At 45.5% G+C, this 16,289-nt stretch overlaps 1 protein-coding gene across 1 annotated transcript; it reads left to right on the top strand.

The window, feature by feature from the left end:
* The first annotated feature begins 1,462 nt into the window (after nucleotides 1-1,462).
* Nucleotides 1,463-13,676, top strand: LOC147100636 (uncharacterized). Its single transcript, XM_085967103.1, has 2 exons — nucleotides 1,463-1,536; nucleotides 5,150-13,676. The coding sequence occupies exons 1-2, from the start codon at nucleotides 1,530-1,532 to the stop codon at nucleotides 6,127-6,129; spliced, it is 987 nt and encodes a 328-aa protein (XP_085823229.1). The 5' UTR covers nucleotides 1,463-1,529; the 3' UTR covers nucleotides 6,130-13,676.
* Nucleotides 13,677-16,289: the final 2,613 nt, after the last annotated feature.

Genomic DNA, 16,289 nt, shown 5'->3' with positions numbered 1-16,289 from the left:
ATGGCCACAGGTGACCCCTGCACTACCTGCCTGTGCCTACTACTCTGCCTGGTGGTCACCCATTCCCTTCCTGCCTGTGCAGCCTTTACCTGTGGTGTGACCAACTCCCTAAGCGTGCTATCCACAATGTCCTCAGCATCGCGAATGCTCCAGTATGTTTGCATTCACAGCTCCAGCGTTGCAATGCGGTCTGTCAGTAGCTGCAGCTGGATACACTTCCCGCACACATGGTTGTCAGGGACACAGGAAGTGTCCCTGATTTCCCACATAGCACAACAGGAGCATGCCATGGGGCCGAGCTGTCCTGCCATGACTTACCCTTTAATTAACCTAAATTAAATTAATTTAAATCAATACCACTAATTACACTACAATTAAATGATATACTCAAGGGCCCTTGGTTACTAGCACTCCCCAATACACAACAGAGACCTTAGAAACTATAACCACAAAAATTAAGACCTTCTAATTTGTATAAACTATTAATCTTAACTGTCAAACTATAGAGTAGTATAAATACTCACCTGGCTGTATTCATCCAATCAGCTGCTTCCTCTTGCCCGTGTCACTTTTTGAATCGTGACCTGGCTCCGGAATGCTGTCACCGGTCTGCGAGATTGGTAAGCCTCTGTATAAAAGCCCGCGAAAGTGAGTTTAATTATTCACTGTACCGCCACGCTCTGCTCCTCCCGACACTGGACTCTGTAAAAAAAAAAAAAAAAAAGCCCGCGAAAGTGAGTTTAATTACTCACTGTACCGCCACTCTCTGCTCCTCCTGACACTGGGCTTTATTTGTTGCTTTATTTAAGCCAAGAAAACAAAGAATTCTACCAATGCAGCTTTGAAACAATCCTAACATGGATGCAGACATGTCCTGCAGGGGAGGTCTGACTGCCCCTCTGATTGTTTCCTCCCTCTTTGTGGCAAAGGGCATTGGCTCCACAGTTAGTAGGGCTGAAATATGGAACTCACTATGTGTGATTGTTGAGAAGGTTGGATATGAGTTGGACAAGGACAAACACACATCTTTATTGCACATACATTCACCAATTTGTGTAAGTACTTATATAAAAGCTTTTTTTTATTTAAAGGGGAATTTAAATCGAAATAAAAGTAATACTTCAAGGAGGAACTAACATTCAATCCCTATACCTCAAAAATGAAACAAATATATTTTATAATAGAAGAGGGAAAGGCTGGGAGCAGGAACCTATATATTGTTGTTTGGTGGCTCCGGAATTTGTACGACCATTCACTGGGGTTAAACATGAACCCACGTTATTGGGTATTGAAGAGATAACGGGGACCGCAAATATATATCAATGATGAAGAAGAGATTGCAGGATGGCGGGACTGGCTACCCAGAATGCTGAGCACGGCAGAAAGTCCCCTATCTCTGCAGTGAAGCGTACAAGGGTACTGCGCATGTCCGGACGTGGATCACTGCATTAAAAGGGGGCGGGGCAGCGGTGCATTGTGGGTGGAATCTGCAGCAGGCCGAGGGGACAATCCTGGAGCTGCTGCAGACAATGGCAGGTAAAGCCCTCCTTCAGTCTCAGGCTGCATGCAAGCTCGGCTTGCAGTTTGCAGTTTGCAGCAGAGTGACAGGGTTATTCTTAGAAAGACATCTTGGCTTCCTCTTCCTGAAAGCATCAGGCTCATTTTTTTGTTGCATTATATGATATGATGATTTTATTGCATTTGTTTTCAGGTGCCTAGGATCCTTCTCCCATTCTACTTCACCTAACCCAATCAGCATAACCTTCACTTCCTTTCTCCCTCATGTGTTTATCTAGATGCATGCACTTTGACCCTGCCCTTTTCTGGGTGTCCCACTGCCACTCAGCGCCCATATCTCAGGGCGAGCGATCCCAGTCGTGTTATGCTCCCACGCCTCTGCCAGGCCCATTCTCAAACCAACTATTGGAGGGGTTTGTGAAAGAGCCAGATAGACCAGATTTCATGGAAGCTCAACGTAAGCTCGAAGAACAGCACCTCATCTTCTGATTAGGCACTTTACAGCCATCCGGACTCAATATCGAGTTCAACAATTTCAGATCATAACCTCAGCCCCTATTACATTTTTACTTATATTTTTTATCCACCCCTTTGTTTTGGTTTTTCCTTTCCCCCCCCCCTTTTCTTTTTTTTCTCTCTCCCACATGGCAGCTGTCTCTAATCTGAGCCGTCTTTTGCCTCCACTAGTCCGATCACCATCTCATCTCGTTTTGAATACCTCTTAATGTCTATTCACTTCTTTTGTTCTCTCCCAGCCCTGCCTTTTGATCTATTTCATTTCCTTTCCAGTTTTGAAAAAGGGTTCGACCCGAAACGTCGACTCTAATTTCTCTTCACGGATGTTGCCTGGCCTGCTGAGTTTTTTCAGCATTTTCTGTTATTTTGGATTTCCAGCATCTGCAGTATTTTGCTATCAGACCAGATTTCATTCTATTTTTGCTAAGTTAGCAGATTTGGGTAGGGGAGCGGTGCTAAAATTATTCTCTGTGCCGTAGGATTAAGGAGGGCAAAAATCAGCTGAGGTTCCCATTCCTGATTCTAGTGACTCTTGCAGGGAAGTATGCATCTGCTGAAGATAGGATCATGCTTGGACATGATGCCCCCGCCCCCTCCCCCCCCATACCCTAACTATACTCGCACATGGAGAATGGCCACTTCGGTGAGTGGCACTGATGGAACGGTTACATTTTGGGATCTTTTCTACTCTCTTTGCTGTAGATTCTCATCTCCCGTGGCCAATTCCTATATGTTCTGAGAGTGTCCACTGTTGCCTTGAGGCCCAGATAAGCTCTCGGTGATGCATCCAGGACAACAAAACAGAAAACCCTATTTTTGTTAATTATCTATAAGCTAGTTGAATTTATCCTATGCATCCATAGGAGCTTCCCTGAGTTTTCAAAAGCAGTAGTGCTTAACATCAGAACTCACTTTTAAGTTTAAAATGTGAAGGGAATTTATTAAACAAGCAATCAACAATATATAGCCTAAAATGATGTAATAGATTCATATTTACAGTAGGAAGTTTATTATATAATGCAAATGGAAAAAAAAGAGTTGCCATCTAACACTAAGCTATTTGTTTATAGACAACCTATTTATATTCTGACTACTGGAGCACGTTTGAAATTTTCACAAGAAAATATAGTCTATCTTCAACTAAGTCTTTATTGAAGAAATTGAGCCACTTGTACCCTCTCACTGGTTGCTGTAGCTTGTTTTCATAATTGACACTTGGATTCAAAAGTAATTGATTGTCGTACGTTTAACGGAACAAATCAATACTACATTGAGGTCTATGTTCATTGTGGTTTTTCCCCTCAAGCCTACAGTTTTGGGGGGAACCAAATTGAATGGTCTGAATATCTGTATTGAATTCAGCTGAGATGTGATCAGCTTTAGACTCCTTGTCTATTATGCCTGGATTTAAAGGGAGACAGCCATGAAGCTAAACATAGACAAACAAGATAATGTTACATTTTAATCGCACAGATCATATTAGTACCTTCAAGAAAGGACAGATAATTGAAGGGGGGAAAAAAAATCCTGTTCATCCCTACAAGTTCTGACCTGTGTTGGAAGTATTCAGTCTGCAATTTGATTTGTGCTGATACTCCTAAGCGAGGTGAAAAAGGAGCCGGTCTTCATGCACTAACAGTTACCTGTACACTGTGTGCTAAATGAAATGGGAGGGGAATTAACCTGTGCAGGACAGTCTCAGTGCCAGAATATTAGAAGAATTTCTTCCCCCCCCAAGCAGAGCAGTGATTATGTCCAAAAGCATTTGATGCTATGTTGATTCATTGTTTCAAAAAGCTTTTGGGGGCCATGTTTATCAGGTTGCTGCAGTGTGTACCACACTACCTGCATGTTATGGGCCATTAGACTTTACAGAATGTAAGCCATATACATCAATGCATTTAAAATGAATGATCATTAAGTTTTATTTGTCAAATAAAATTACTGTCCAATTTGGATTTTTTTTTTTTTAGTACAGTATGTATATTTTGTAGGGTTGCTGAGCCAGGATTTGCTGCTTTATACCAGGAATGTTGTGCCTTCGAACACACAGTGCCTGAATAAGTGAAATTCCATTTTTATTACATTTGTATTCTGGAATTTTTACCAGTGTTTGGGGATCAACTATCTTCAGCTGCTCCGTCAATGACCTTCCCTTCATGAGGTCAAAGGTGGAGCTGTTCGCTGATGATTGCACAGCATTTGACGCCATTCACAATTCAAACTGTCTTCCACCAACTTTCTCTCTGAAGGTGAGTTGGATCCCGATTTCAGATTTGTACTTGGGTTTTAGAATCTGTGCAAAGCAGAAACTGCGTCAGCAATCCGAGAGTGGTAGCCTAAACATACTCTCTGAATGCGTGGTTTTGTGGAAGTGAAAATGTTCTTCATTTCTATTGTGGTCAACACATCTGACTCTGACGGTGTGGATAAATTTCTCACCGGCAAATTTTCTTCCACAGCGAGAATCCCGACTCTGTGGCTTTTGTGGCCTTTGGGCGCTGCAGAATGCAGTGTGTCTCATAGCCACTGATGACAACATCGTGATTTAGTTGGGAAGGTTCCCTTTGCTTTTGTTGGGACTTTTTTTGCTTCTGCTCAGCTTTTAGTTTGATTGCACCATGTTTCTTGTGTGCTTGTGCTGCTGCTTGTTTGATGACATGGGGCAGTCTAGTGTAACCCTTAATAACAACAGAAAATGCTGGAAAAACTCAGCAGGCCAGGCAACATCCGTGGAGAGAAAATAGAGTCAACGTTTCAGGTCAAGACTGTCTTGACAAAGGGTTTGACCCGAAACGTTGACTCTATTTTCTCTCCACGGATGTTGCCTGGCCTGCTGAGTTTTTCCAGCATTTTCTGTTGTTATTTTGGATTTCCAACATCTGCAGTATTTTGCTATCGTACTAGTGTAACCCTTACTGGTCCATCAAAATAGGCCTGCTTCGTACTAACTGACTGTCTCTCGTTTTGCTTCCATCAGACCCCCTTAAAGGAAAGGGACTGAGAAACATCAGTCGGTAGTGCACAGATTTCTCCCCGGTAGTTAAACTTGAGGTGTTGAATTTGAATTGAGTGGGAGTTGTGATGTGTAACATATAATCTGCTGTGTTGTTAGGAGTGGAGGAAGACCTGATGGAGACGGTGCAGCGATCAGACTCTGACCCTCCTGGGGAGGCTGCCGAAGACGGGACTGCGCCGCCCGTGTCTGCGCCACGCAAGTATCCCCGGCACTACGGCCAGAAGCGTTTCATCTGCACCGAGTGCGGGAAGAGCTTCAAGCAGCACTGCGACCTGAAGCGGCACGGCCGGGTGCACACGGGGGAGCGGCCGTTCTGGTGCCCGCCCTGCGGCAAGCGCTTCAGCACCTCCTACAACCTGCTGATCCACCAGCTGGTGCACAGCGGCGAGAAGCAGTACAAGTGCCGGGCGTGCGGCAAGGAGTTCGTCCAGCTGCACCACCTGGTCACCCACCAGCGCACCCACACGGGCGAGAAGCCCTACCCGTGCCCGGTGTGCGGCAAGGCCTTCCGCCAGTCCTCCACCATGCTGGTGCACCGGCGCACCCACGCGGAGGAGCGGCCCTACCGCTGTCCCGACTGCGCCAAGAGCTTCAAGACCGCCTCCAACCTCTCCAAGCACCGGCGCATCCACGGCGGCGAGCGGCGCTTCGCCTGCGAGGTATGCGCCCGCCGCTTCCTCCACTCCCACCACCTGGCCACCCACCGCCGCACCCACCGCGGCCGCGACGGCGAGCAGCTGCCGACCCTCGCCTGCCCGCTCTGCGGCCTGCACTTCGGCGACCCGGCCCGGCTGCTGGCCCACCGGAGGGCCCACGCCGGCGAGCCGCCCTTCAGCTGCGAGACCTGCGGCCGGGGCTTCGGCCAACGCTCGACCCTGGTGCGGCACCGGCGCACGCACACCGGGGAGAGGCCATACACCTGCCCCATCTGCGCCAAGGCCTTCCGCCAGACCTCCACCATGCAGGTGCACTACCGCACGCACTCGGACGACCGGCCCTACCGCTGCCTGCAGTGCGGCAAGGGCTTCAAGAGCGCCTCCAATCTCATTGGCCACCATCGCGTCCATAAGAGGTAGAGCGTGGAACGCCTGCAGCCATGAGGTAGAGACCAGAGCCGTCTCACCCGCCCCACACAGCATCTGCATCAGACCAGACTGTCTTCATTAGCTGCAGGCATCAAGTGACTTTAAGCCTGTGGAAGTTTTGCGTTAAGAGAGAGTAATTCACTGGATAAAGGCATTTCTGTGAAGCATTGTGGTGACACGAATGATATATTTTGATTTAGTGGCTGTCTTTCAAACTCAAGCCATTGTGCTTGGGGAGTTTAACAGCCAGCTAACAGTCTTGTATTAAACCTATCCTAATACAGTCTTGTGAAGCTTCCCCGGTAACGGACTCGATGAAGTCTAACACACAATTTTCAAATACATACAGACTTTGTGATTTGATGCAGTCTGTATTTGCGTGTCTAGTTTTCAAAACCTATGAAGCCCCAGTTACTCGTTTCCAGGATATGAAAAAGGGACTTTTCTGTTCAAAACAGAGTTGGCCGATGGAACAGCCCATCAGACAGACTGTGGGAGTTCAGAGAAGCAAAGAGGCTGCTTGAAAATCTCAGAAAAGACAGGTTGATATTCCTGAAAGTGAAGAGAAACACTGTATTTAAAAATCATTTGCAAAGGATTCGATTAGCTCATAGGGCTACAATCCTTTATTATTGTATCTATTTGTCGATTTAGATAAAAGATGTGCTATTGTCGATGTATAACTTCACTATTCGATCATGTTGTTTATTATTTGTGTAGTAATTTCACTTCATATTTTAAACTTGTAAGCACGACCTATTGTGATGCTGTATCGCTTTTGAAAACTGAAGTGAAATCTAGTGGCGCCATAAGATAATCCGGCATCTAAAGACAGTGACCAAGCAGGGTTGGCCGTTTGTTTAGCTGCATGCTCACAAAGGCTTACCTGAATCTCAAGGCACGGAAAGACACTTGTGGTTGGGACATGAGCATGAGGGTGATCCAAGATATGTCAGCCAAATTAATATATGGCTAAAACCTAAAATATAAATCCTAGAAACATAATTACTGTGGCTTTTTGTTTTTTAAACATAAAACTGGCAATCTTCCTGTTGTGAGGAATGGAAATGCTGCTGGATTTTCCCCTCCGGGCCCCGTGGGGCTGAAACAAGTTCTAGTGTTGCCCCAAGCTGGAGTCAGCTATCTCCGCACAAACCAGGGACTGAACTGGGCCTTTCCACGTCTGGGATTCTTCTTTTATAAAGTCTTGCCGGGCCCATTTAGGGGGAGTACTGACCACTCTGAACCCCCATGAAGAACATTTCACGGCAGCGGAGTGGGGAGTTGAAGTGTTGGCATGACATCGAACATGGGGAATCCTCCTCCCCTCCCCCAGATATTTCTTGTGTTTTATGGTGAAGGAGGTTGAGCATTTTGCTCAGTGTTTGAGAGCACATGCTACATGCAGGAGCAAGCAAGCAAGAGGTCAGGATGAGACAGGCAGCATGTTGCTGCTCCAACACACTGCAGTAAAATGTCTTGGAACATGGGTTTCAGGCCTGCCTTTTTCCTCTCCTGCCCCTCTCCTCTCCTGCCCCTCTCCACTCCGGCCTCTCTCCTCCTCTCCTGCCTCTCTCCTCTCTTCTGCCTCTTTCCTCTCCTCTCCTCCCCACACACACTTCTCTGATCTCGGCCAACATGATACAGGAATGAGCAGAGGTCAGCCACAGGGAGGGAAGGGAGAATCGGAGGACTCCATTGCTGTAGATTTGAAGGACATCCACCCAGGCAAAGTGCCTGAGACCTCAGAAAGGAAATGAGGACATTTAATAATTAAATGTAAATATTCAAGGCACCTGCTCTGCTGTAAGTGCTGATCCTCAGTGAGCCTGTGTCGGGTTGGTGTCGCCAGTCATGGAGGGAGAATGCTATTGGGTACGATAGTTCACTAGGTAGGAATGTTTCCCCCGAGGACAGGAGACACTTGTAGTAAATTAGCCCCAAAGCCTGAGACATCATCTTCAGATTCAAGACCCTGTTTGGCACTAGACTCTCTGACGTGTAGTTATGCCTGGACCAGGAAACTATGCGGATTGTGCTGAGTGCAGCATTAAGCAGATGAAGATGGCGCTCCCTGCCTCATAGTTCAGGCAGGGCTGCTGCTGCACAAGGTGCCATTTTGTGTGACCGTCCCAGTGGGAAACTTCTCGATGAATCTGGTGCAAAGATGGCAATGCTTTTGATTTGGAAGAACTGCCTCCCTCAAGGACGATCGTTTTCCTTCTAACGATAGTGTGTGGCTCCTTTTTAAGGAGAAACCTGAAGTAGTGTTCATCCCAGTTGTGCAACAAGGCCAGTCCTTTGTATAATAATCCAGCAATAAACAAGAAGTAAATCTTTCCCAAGTGTGTCTCTGAGTGCATTTGCTTCCTCTAATCTAAGTTAAGGGATGCAGTCTCGGAGGCTATGTTAGCCTTGGCTCAGTGGTAGCACTCTCGCTCCTGAGTCAGGAGGTCGGGGGTTCAGGCCTTGCTTCAGAGACTTGAACACGTAATCCAGGCTGGTGCTTCAGCCCTGAGGCATTGCTGCATCATTAGATCTCTTGGATGAGTTTGGGGAATGGGACTAATTGGACAGCTCTTTCAAAGAGCCAGCACAGGAACGATGGGCCGAATGGCATCCTGTGCTGTATCACTCTGATTCTATGAATTTGCTCTCTATTGCCCTGAAGTTGCTGACCTCTGCAGGGATGACCAATAGGGATGCCACAATTGGGCTCAGTTTCTGGACTGGGGAGAAGAAAAAGCAGCCAAGGTTTCGACTCCCAATTGCTTTGTAGTTACTGTTGCTGAAATTAGTGAATAGGTGATGCCAAGACTGGGTTTATATAGCTTGGAAGTTGTGAGGAGGAAGGGAAGACTGCAGTGAGTCTTGATTTGAATTCAGGGAGGACAGCAAACACAGAACCTTGTATTTGCAGCTTACAAAGAGCAGGAGAGGACAATGCAGAGGAGCAGTCACTATAGTTAATTGTGACTGGAGCAGAGCCCATCCTACTTCAAACCTTAAAGGCTCTGTTATACCTTTTTCAGATGCTCTGAATGAGGGAGCGAGAGGCTTTGGGCCTTTCTAGTAGGGGTGGGAGCCTGGTCCGGCAGAGAGAGAGAGAGAGAGAGGATATCAGCAAAGGAATAGTTTCATGGAGATCATTAAGATTGGAAGCAGACAGGAAGGGAAAATGGACGACACGTGATGGGTGTCGAAAAGGTAAGAACTGAATGAGGTCTAGTAGATCTTGGCACTTGGTATAGCCAATCACGGCAGGGCAGCAATCAACAAGGCAAAGAAAATGCCGAAATAACAACAGAAAATGCTGGAAAAACTCAGCAGGCCAGGCAACATCCGTGGAGAGAAAATAGAGTCAACGTTTCGGGTCAAACCCTTTGTCAAGACTGGAAAAGCACAGGAAATGAACTAGATTAAGAGGCCAGGCTGGGAGAGAACAAGGTTGAAGAGCCAAACGGAGATCCCGTTGAAGAGAAGAGCAGAACTTCTTCAAGGTAGGCATTCCTAGAAGAGGTGTGCCGACCCACTTCAACTGGACATAGGTCCGTACAATTAATACAGCATTGGAGAAGCAAAACAGTTTGCTATATTAGTCTCTGATAAGCCTTGGGCTCAACCCCTGCCTTAAGTGGAGGAATTTTAAATCCAGGACATTATGAAATAATTGGAATAGGTTAGTTGCCCCTCTTAGGAGCCTAAAGCAAATGATCTGTCATATGGCTGTGGATTTTTATCAAGATTGAGCATTTACAGCACTAAGCACTTGCAGGTCGGGTATAGTACAGTCAAGATGCAAAGTAAAGCTCCCTCTACCAAAGCTCTACAATATACTTCAACCCCAGGCCTAGAGGAGCATTTTTCCCATTTCCCATACCATCCATCCATCCTTTTCCCATACCATCCATCCATCCATCCATCCTTTTCCCATACCAACTACCTTAGACTTATCTGAGTGACATTGCCAATTAGTTCCAAATTAAGGTCGTTTTGTAGTGTTGGCCCATGCCCACTGGAAGCTGGATTGAGACTGCTCAAACTCATTTCATGTAGAACCCTATGGCCAGCAGACAGAGGAGACTTTCATTCCATTGGTATGGTCTGGATTTGAGTCCCAGAGGTGAAAAGGTCACTTTCCAACCCACTCCCATCTCCCAGTCGCTCTTGCATATTGATGTTTTAGCAGGAAAGCTCCAGGAAAAAGTTTATTGCTAAGGCCAGCGTATAATTAATCTTCTGCCATTTGTGGGTATAAAATAAATATCCGTCACCATATGAAGGCCAAAATCACTCCTCTTCCATCCCAATGGGTGAATGGAGATCTTTCGATAAAGTGAGTGGAAGTTTCCTTTACTCTATGAAGACACGCCTACTCTCCTTTAGCTGCGACTACCCTGAACACGATTTCCTGTGCCGCCTATGTAGTGGAATTAGAATTTCCCATTAAAAGCCACAGAACCGATGATTGACTTTCTGTCTATTTTCTGTATGTGTTGAATATTCCTGTTGAGCATTTGCATTAACTTTCCATTTTTTTTTGGATGTGGGTAGAACAGTATAACTGGTGCTAAATTACTGTACAATCTCTGTACTGAGTAACATTTGAAAACCGTAAACTCCTACTCGTACACTCTCAGTAGTATAAATAGTATTTTCCCATAATTTAATAAGTGGGCCGTAGATGATGTACTAGATGTTAATTATTTGGTTAAACCACTATTTTAATTACCGGTGTATGGGGCAGTATTGCTCACAGTGAATCAGTGGATACCCTGTTTGAGGACAGCAGCATTTCCCCATGTATAGAGCTGCTTCCTTGACACTGCATGGATTTCTATCGGTTGAGCTGCTGGGGGGGGGGGTCAGTGCTCGGTTGGGTAAAATGGGAGCTGAAATGAGGATCGAGTCGGCCATGAAACATAGAAGATAGGAGCAGGAGTAGACCATTCGGCCCCTCGAGCCTGCTCCGCCATTCAATGCGATCATGGCTGATCATCCAAATTCAGTACCCTGTCCCTGCTTTCTCCCCATATCCCTTGATCCCTTTAGCCTTAAGAAATATATCCAACTCCTTGAATATATTTAATGAATTGGCCTCAACTGCCTTCTGTGGTAGAGAATTCCACAGGTTCACCACTCTCTGGGTGAAGAAATTCCTCCTCATCTCTGTCCTAAATGGCTTACCCCTTATCCTTAGACTGTGACCCCTGGTTCTGGACTCCCCCGCCATCGGGAACATCCTTCCTGCATCTAGTCTGTCTAGGCCTGTTAGAATTTTATAAGTTTCAATGAGGTGTGAGTTGAAGCATGGTCGGTATCCTGCTCTCCAGTAAGTGTGAACAGCAAAGCCCTGGGTCGGAGGAAGCAGAGGCACCGCTGAGAATGAAAGTTGCCAACCTAAGAGATATCTTTAAAATGATGAAAGGGTTTGAGGGGGCAGACATAGAGATGTTTCCACTTGTGGGGGAGTCCAAAACTAGGGGTCATCATTATAAGATAAGTCACTAATAAATCCAATAAGGAATTCAGAAGAAACTTCTTTACCCAGAGAGTGGTTAGAATGTGGAACTTGTTACCACATTGAGTAGTCAAGACGAATAGCATAGATGCATTTAAGGGGAAACTAGCTAAGAACATGAAGGAGAAAGGAATAGATGGATATGCTGATAAGGGGAGATGAAGCAGGGTGGGAGAAGGCTCGTGTGGAGGATAAACACCAGCATGGACCAGTTGGGTCAAATAGCCTGTTACTATGCTGTATGTAAATCTGTAGGCATTTCTGGGACAGAGATTGGGAACGAAAATATTCCTAAGGCATTCCTGATGCTGAGGACATGAGTATAGATATACTTGGAACTGAGAACAGGGGTGGAAGCATTCCTCAGCTTTAGGTTGGGTTGGAGGCAGATGCAAGTGGCAGGATCAATTCTGTACAATGTATTTACAAGCCCTTGTCTGTTATTAGCCATAGACCTGGCCAATATTTATCCCTAAACCAACATCACTAAAACAGATTGGTTATTATCACATTGCTGTTTGTGGGAGCTTGCTGTGCACAAATTGGCTGCCGCGTTTCCTACATTGCAACAGTGACTACACTTCAAAAGTACTTCATTGGCTGTAAAGCACTTTGAGACGCCTTGAGGTTGTGAAAGGCGCTATATAAATGCAAGTCTTTCTGTAGTGGGGTAGATTTTCAGCTTGTGAAACCCCTTAAGAATTTTATACGTTTCAATGAGATTTCATTCAGTCCCAGCAGCTGTTAAAGGACTGCTGGCTCTCCTTAAGGCTATGCTGGTTTTGTTGTTGACAAAATTGGCTTGAAGTAAAAGCCCTGAATTATTGATTGAATGTTGGAGACCATGTGGCAGGAGGCCCTACAACAAAGGGTGACCCTGTCCAGAAGCGAGGATCAGCCAGGAATGCTTACCTTGAAAATGGGGACTGAGCGTCTAGCACATTGATCAGAACTCCAGGCACTTTATGGGGCTCGCCCCTACTTTACATAGGAATGGGGCGGTTAATGAGCCTTGCACTGTATGTGCCAACAGTGCTTGGCACTCGCACTATGTGGCACTGTGCACATTGGGCGCTGACTACCTGGTAGTGCAACGTGCCCCGCTCCTGATGTGCTTCACTGCTCTAGGTGCCGTTCAATGCTCTATCAGCCCCAGAGGGCTGCCCGTGTCCTAACTCGCATCAAGTCCCGTTCACCCATCACCCCTGTGCTCGCTGACCTACATTGGCTCCCGGTTAAGCAGCGCCTCGATTTCAAAATTCTCATCCTTGTTTTCAAATCCTTCCATGGCCTCGCCCCTCCCTATCTCTGTAATCTCCTCCAGCCCCACAACCCCCCCAAGATATCTGCGCTCCTCTAATTCTGCCCTCTTGAGGATCCCTGATTATAACCGTTCAACCATTGGTGGCCGTGCCTTCTGTTGCCTAGGCCCTAAGCTCTGGAATTCCCTGCCTAAACCTCTCCGCCTTGCTACCTCTCTTTCCTCCTTTAAGACGCTCCTTAAAACCTACCTCTTTGACCAAGCTTTGGTCACCTGCCCTAAGTATGGTATGGCAGCTGTAGCTACTATGACCGGAAAGCCCTGCAGCGGGTAGTCAAAACTGCCCAACGCATTACCGGCACCCGGCTACCGACCATATAGAGCACATATACCAGAAACGCTGTCTACGGAGGTCATGGTCCATCATCAAAGACCCTACCCACCCCAGCCACAGTCTGTTCGCCCTCCTGCCATCTGGGAGATGCTACAGATGCATTCGCACCCGTACGACCAGATTTAGGAACAGCTTTCCCAGGGCTGTCATCCTACTGAACTCCACAAATAAACTCTAAAGCCTGCACATCTGCCAATGCACTTTATTATGGTTATGTTAATATACTACAAGCCAAATGTATGTTGCGTGTTTAAATGTCTTAATCTAAATGTACTCTCTCGGGAGCCGCAAGCCTACATTTCGTTGTACTGCACTTGTGCACTAACAATGACAATAAAAGTTGATTTGATTTGATTTGATTTGATTTAATTTAGCCTTATGTGGATCGGTGTCAAATTTTTTGTCTTAAAATACTCCTGTGCAGCGCCTTGGGATGTTTTATTATGTTAAAGGCGCTATATAAATACAAGTTGTTGGTGTTGTTGCTGGTGAGGGAAAGGCAAGCTGCAGAAGAGTGAAGGAGGCGAGGGATCACTGCCCGAGTGCAGCAACTTGCAATCGGCCCTTTGCCTTCTTTATTATTTGATGAAGAAACATTTTCCTTGCTTTCCCAGTCGCTCTGATTTCTGCGGTCAGATTCATTATTTGATTCCAGAATTACACACAATTTATTTAGAGACACTAATTGAATTTGAAGCATTTTTTTCCCCCGCAAATTAACCCAGGATAGCAGACACTCCATTTTCTGATAGGCCAACCAGTATATATATTAGCGGTTCAAGGCGGCGGCTCACCACCATCTTCTCAAGGGCAATTAGGGATGGGCACTAAATGCAGGCCTAGCCAGCCAGCGATGCCCACATCCCATCAATGAATAAAATTTTTTTTTAAATATGTAAATGTTCCCCATACCTACGCACAAGCACATACCCATACCCCTTGAGGTTTTTGAATTACTAAGAAGTACTAACCGAGATCACTTGTTAGATCTTTTGACACAGGAAGGTTAATAGTCATCATGATGATTACAATCAGATTATCATTCAGGGTATATCAGTATGAATATCGCATGTAAAATATCAGCTCTCAAGATCACAAGATAAATATGTATTATCAAGGCTATTTGGCCCACCTTACCTCATCTATCCAGAAAGACTCTATAATCGAACCATTTCCCACATTACAACAGTGACTCCACTTCAAATAGTACTTCATTAGCGCTTTGCGACGTCCGGTGGTCGTGAAAGACGCTATAGAAATGCAAGTCTTTCTTTCTTTAACAATTCCAGGCTTTTTGCCTCCACTTGGAAGTCCATTCCACATCCTGATGGCTCGTTATGTGAAATAGTTGTACTTGACGCCATTCTAAATTTGCTTCTTCCTAGTTTGAACCTGACCCCTTATCCTGCCTCTGTAGTCAGTGTTCTGTCAGAAGCAATCCTGTGTTGATTTATGGGGGAGCCCCCCCACTTGTTAGTGAAACTAGGCAGAATTTTGAGCGGAAATTTGGGCTTTGATTACATTTCAATCAGTTCTAATCTGTCCACCCCCTGTTTAATTGGGCCAAAAAATATTTCTGTGCAGACACGCAACCTGCCAATTAAGCCAGTTTTTTAGACGATGGATGCAGGCTACTGCAGATTCGGCCCAACAGTCAATCTCACCATTACAGGATGGTGCTTACTGCTCTCACGACCCTGAAAACAAAGACGGGCGATTCATCGGGAAAATAGAATAAGAGCACGGTTTTGCTTAACCCTGGATGGACTATAGGAAAATAAAAGAAAACAGCTATTTGAATCAAGAAACGACTTCTTCTTCCGTATGGTAGTACCAAAGCAAATCGAATGTCAATATCTAAGTTGGATATCCAGGCCAAAGTTTCCAGTGTAATAGCGTGGATATCTCGAGCCTGCTCCGCCATTCAATAAGGTCATGGGCTCAAAGCCACTTCCCTGCCCGCGAATTTCCTCTGAGGGCAGTACTCAATGGGTCTGAGTAGGAACTCCACAGACACATGATGGGGATGCTTTAACCTTCCATCTATGGAGAAGGTGGCAGCATCTACCATGACCGGTTCTGAGGCGGTTGATGGTTGTCCACTGAATTTATTAGAGAGACTATTGACGAGATCTCTAAACTTAATAAAAACTGATTAAGGAGCAAGATCATTTATATATGCATTGTGTTATTGTACTAAATGCTCAATATGTAATGATAATAACTGAGAATAGAACATATGAAGTATTAGAAGTGGAGCTGAATCATGTAAAACTTCCAGGAGTCAGTCAAGGTTTGATTTCCTTGATGTGGAACAGCTGTGCTTAAATTCTATCTTGGTCAATTGTTTCCCCTCTTTGGCCATATTTGGGTCCGACAAACGAGGCTGGTTCTTAAACCGAGGTTTTTGCCTGGCCAATTAAAATAGGTTGTTTATGGTGGTGCTACAGACCTCTGCAGTTCAACCAACTTCAGCCACCTTGGTAACTTTCTTGGCAAAAGTACAAAATTCCTTCAAAAGTTTTCTGCCGTTGGTCATTGTAATTTTGGATTGTTATTTGTTGTGGATTATTGGACTTTATAAAATCAAGCAAGTACCATTTTAATGTTTCCCACATGGATGGGATGGTCACGGCATCATTTGTGGCAGCTGGGAAGGGTCAGAGGGCGCATTGCGAAGCAGTGCTTTGATTGGTTGCAGAGCTGGTTTCAATTTTTCCTTTAGCCAAAAAGTTAGGATGCTTGTGGACCAATGAGATTCCATTTGCATTTGATGACTGTAGTTTCATTTAAATTTTTTGAAGATACAATGACTGGAAAACATGAAGGGGAAGATTTTGGCTTGGGCCCGTTTTTGGCAAGCACAACAAAATGTTTACATATTTAAAGGGGCCGAACGTGGATGCCCAAAAGAAAAAGGCCCGACACATTTAGCAGTGGGTCCAACACCTGCGCAGTTTGGATGCAGGCCGTCC

This window comes from Somniosus microcephalus, chromosome 25, assembly GCF_052327205.1.
Source record: "Somniosus microcephalus isolate GS21.2 chromosome 25, FLI_Smic_1.0, whole genome shotgun sequence".
Lineage (NCBI taxonomy): Eukaryota > Metazoa > Chordata > Chondrichthyes > Squaliformes > Somniosidae > Somniosus > Somniosus microcephalus.
Note: the sequence above shows the minus strand (reverse complement) of the source record. Positions and strands in the feature narration are given on the sequence as shown.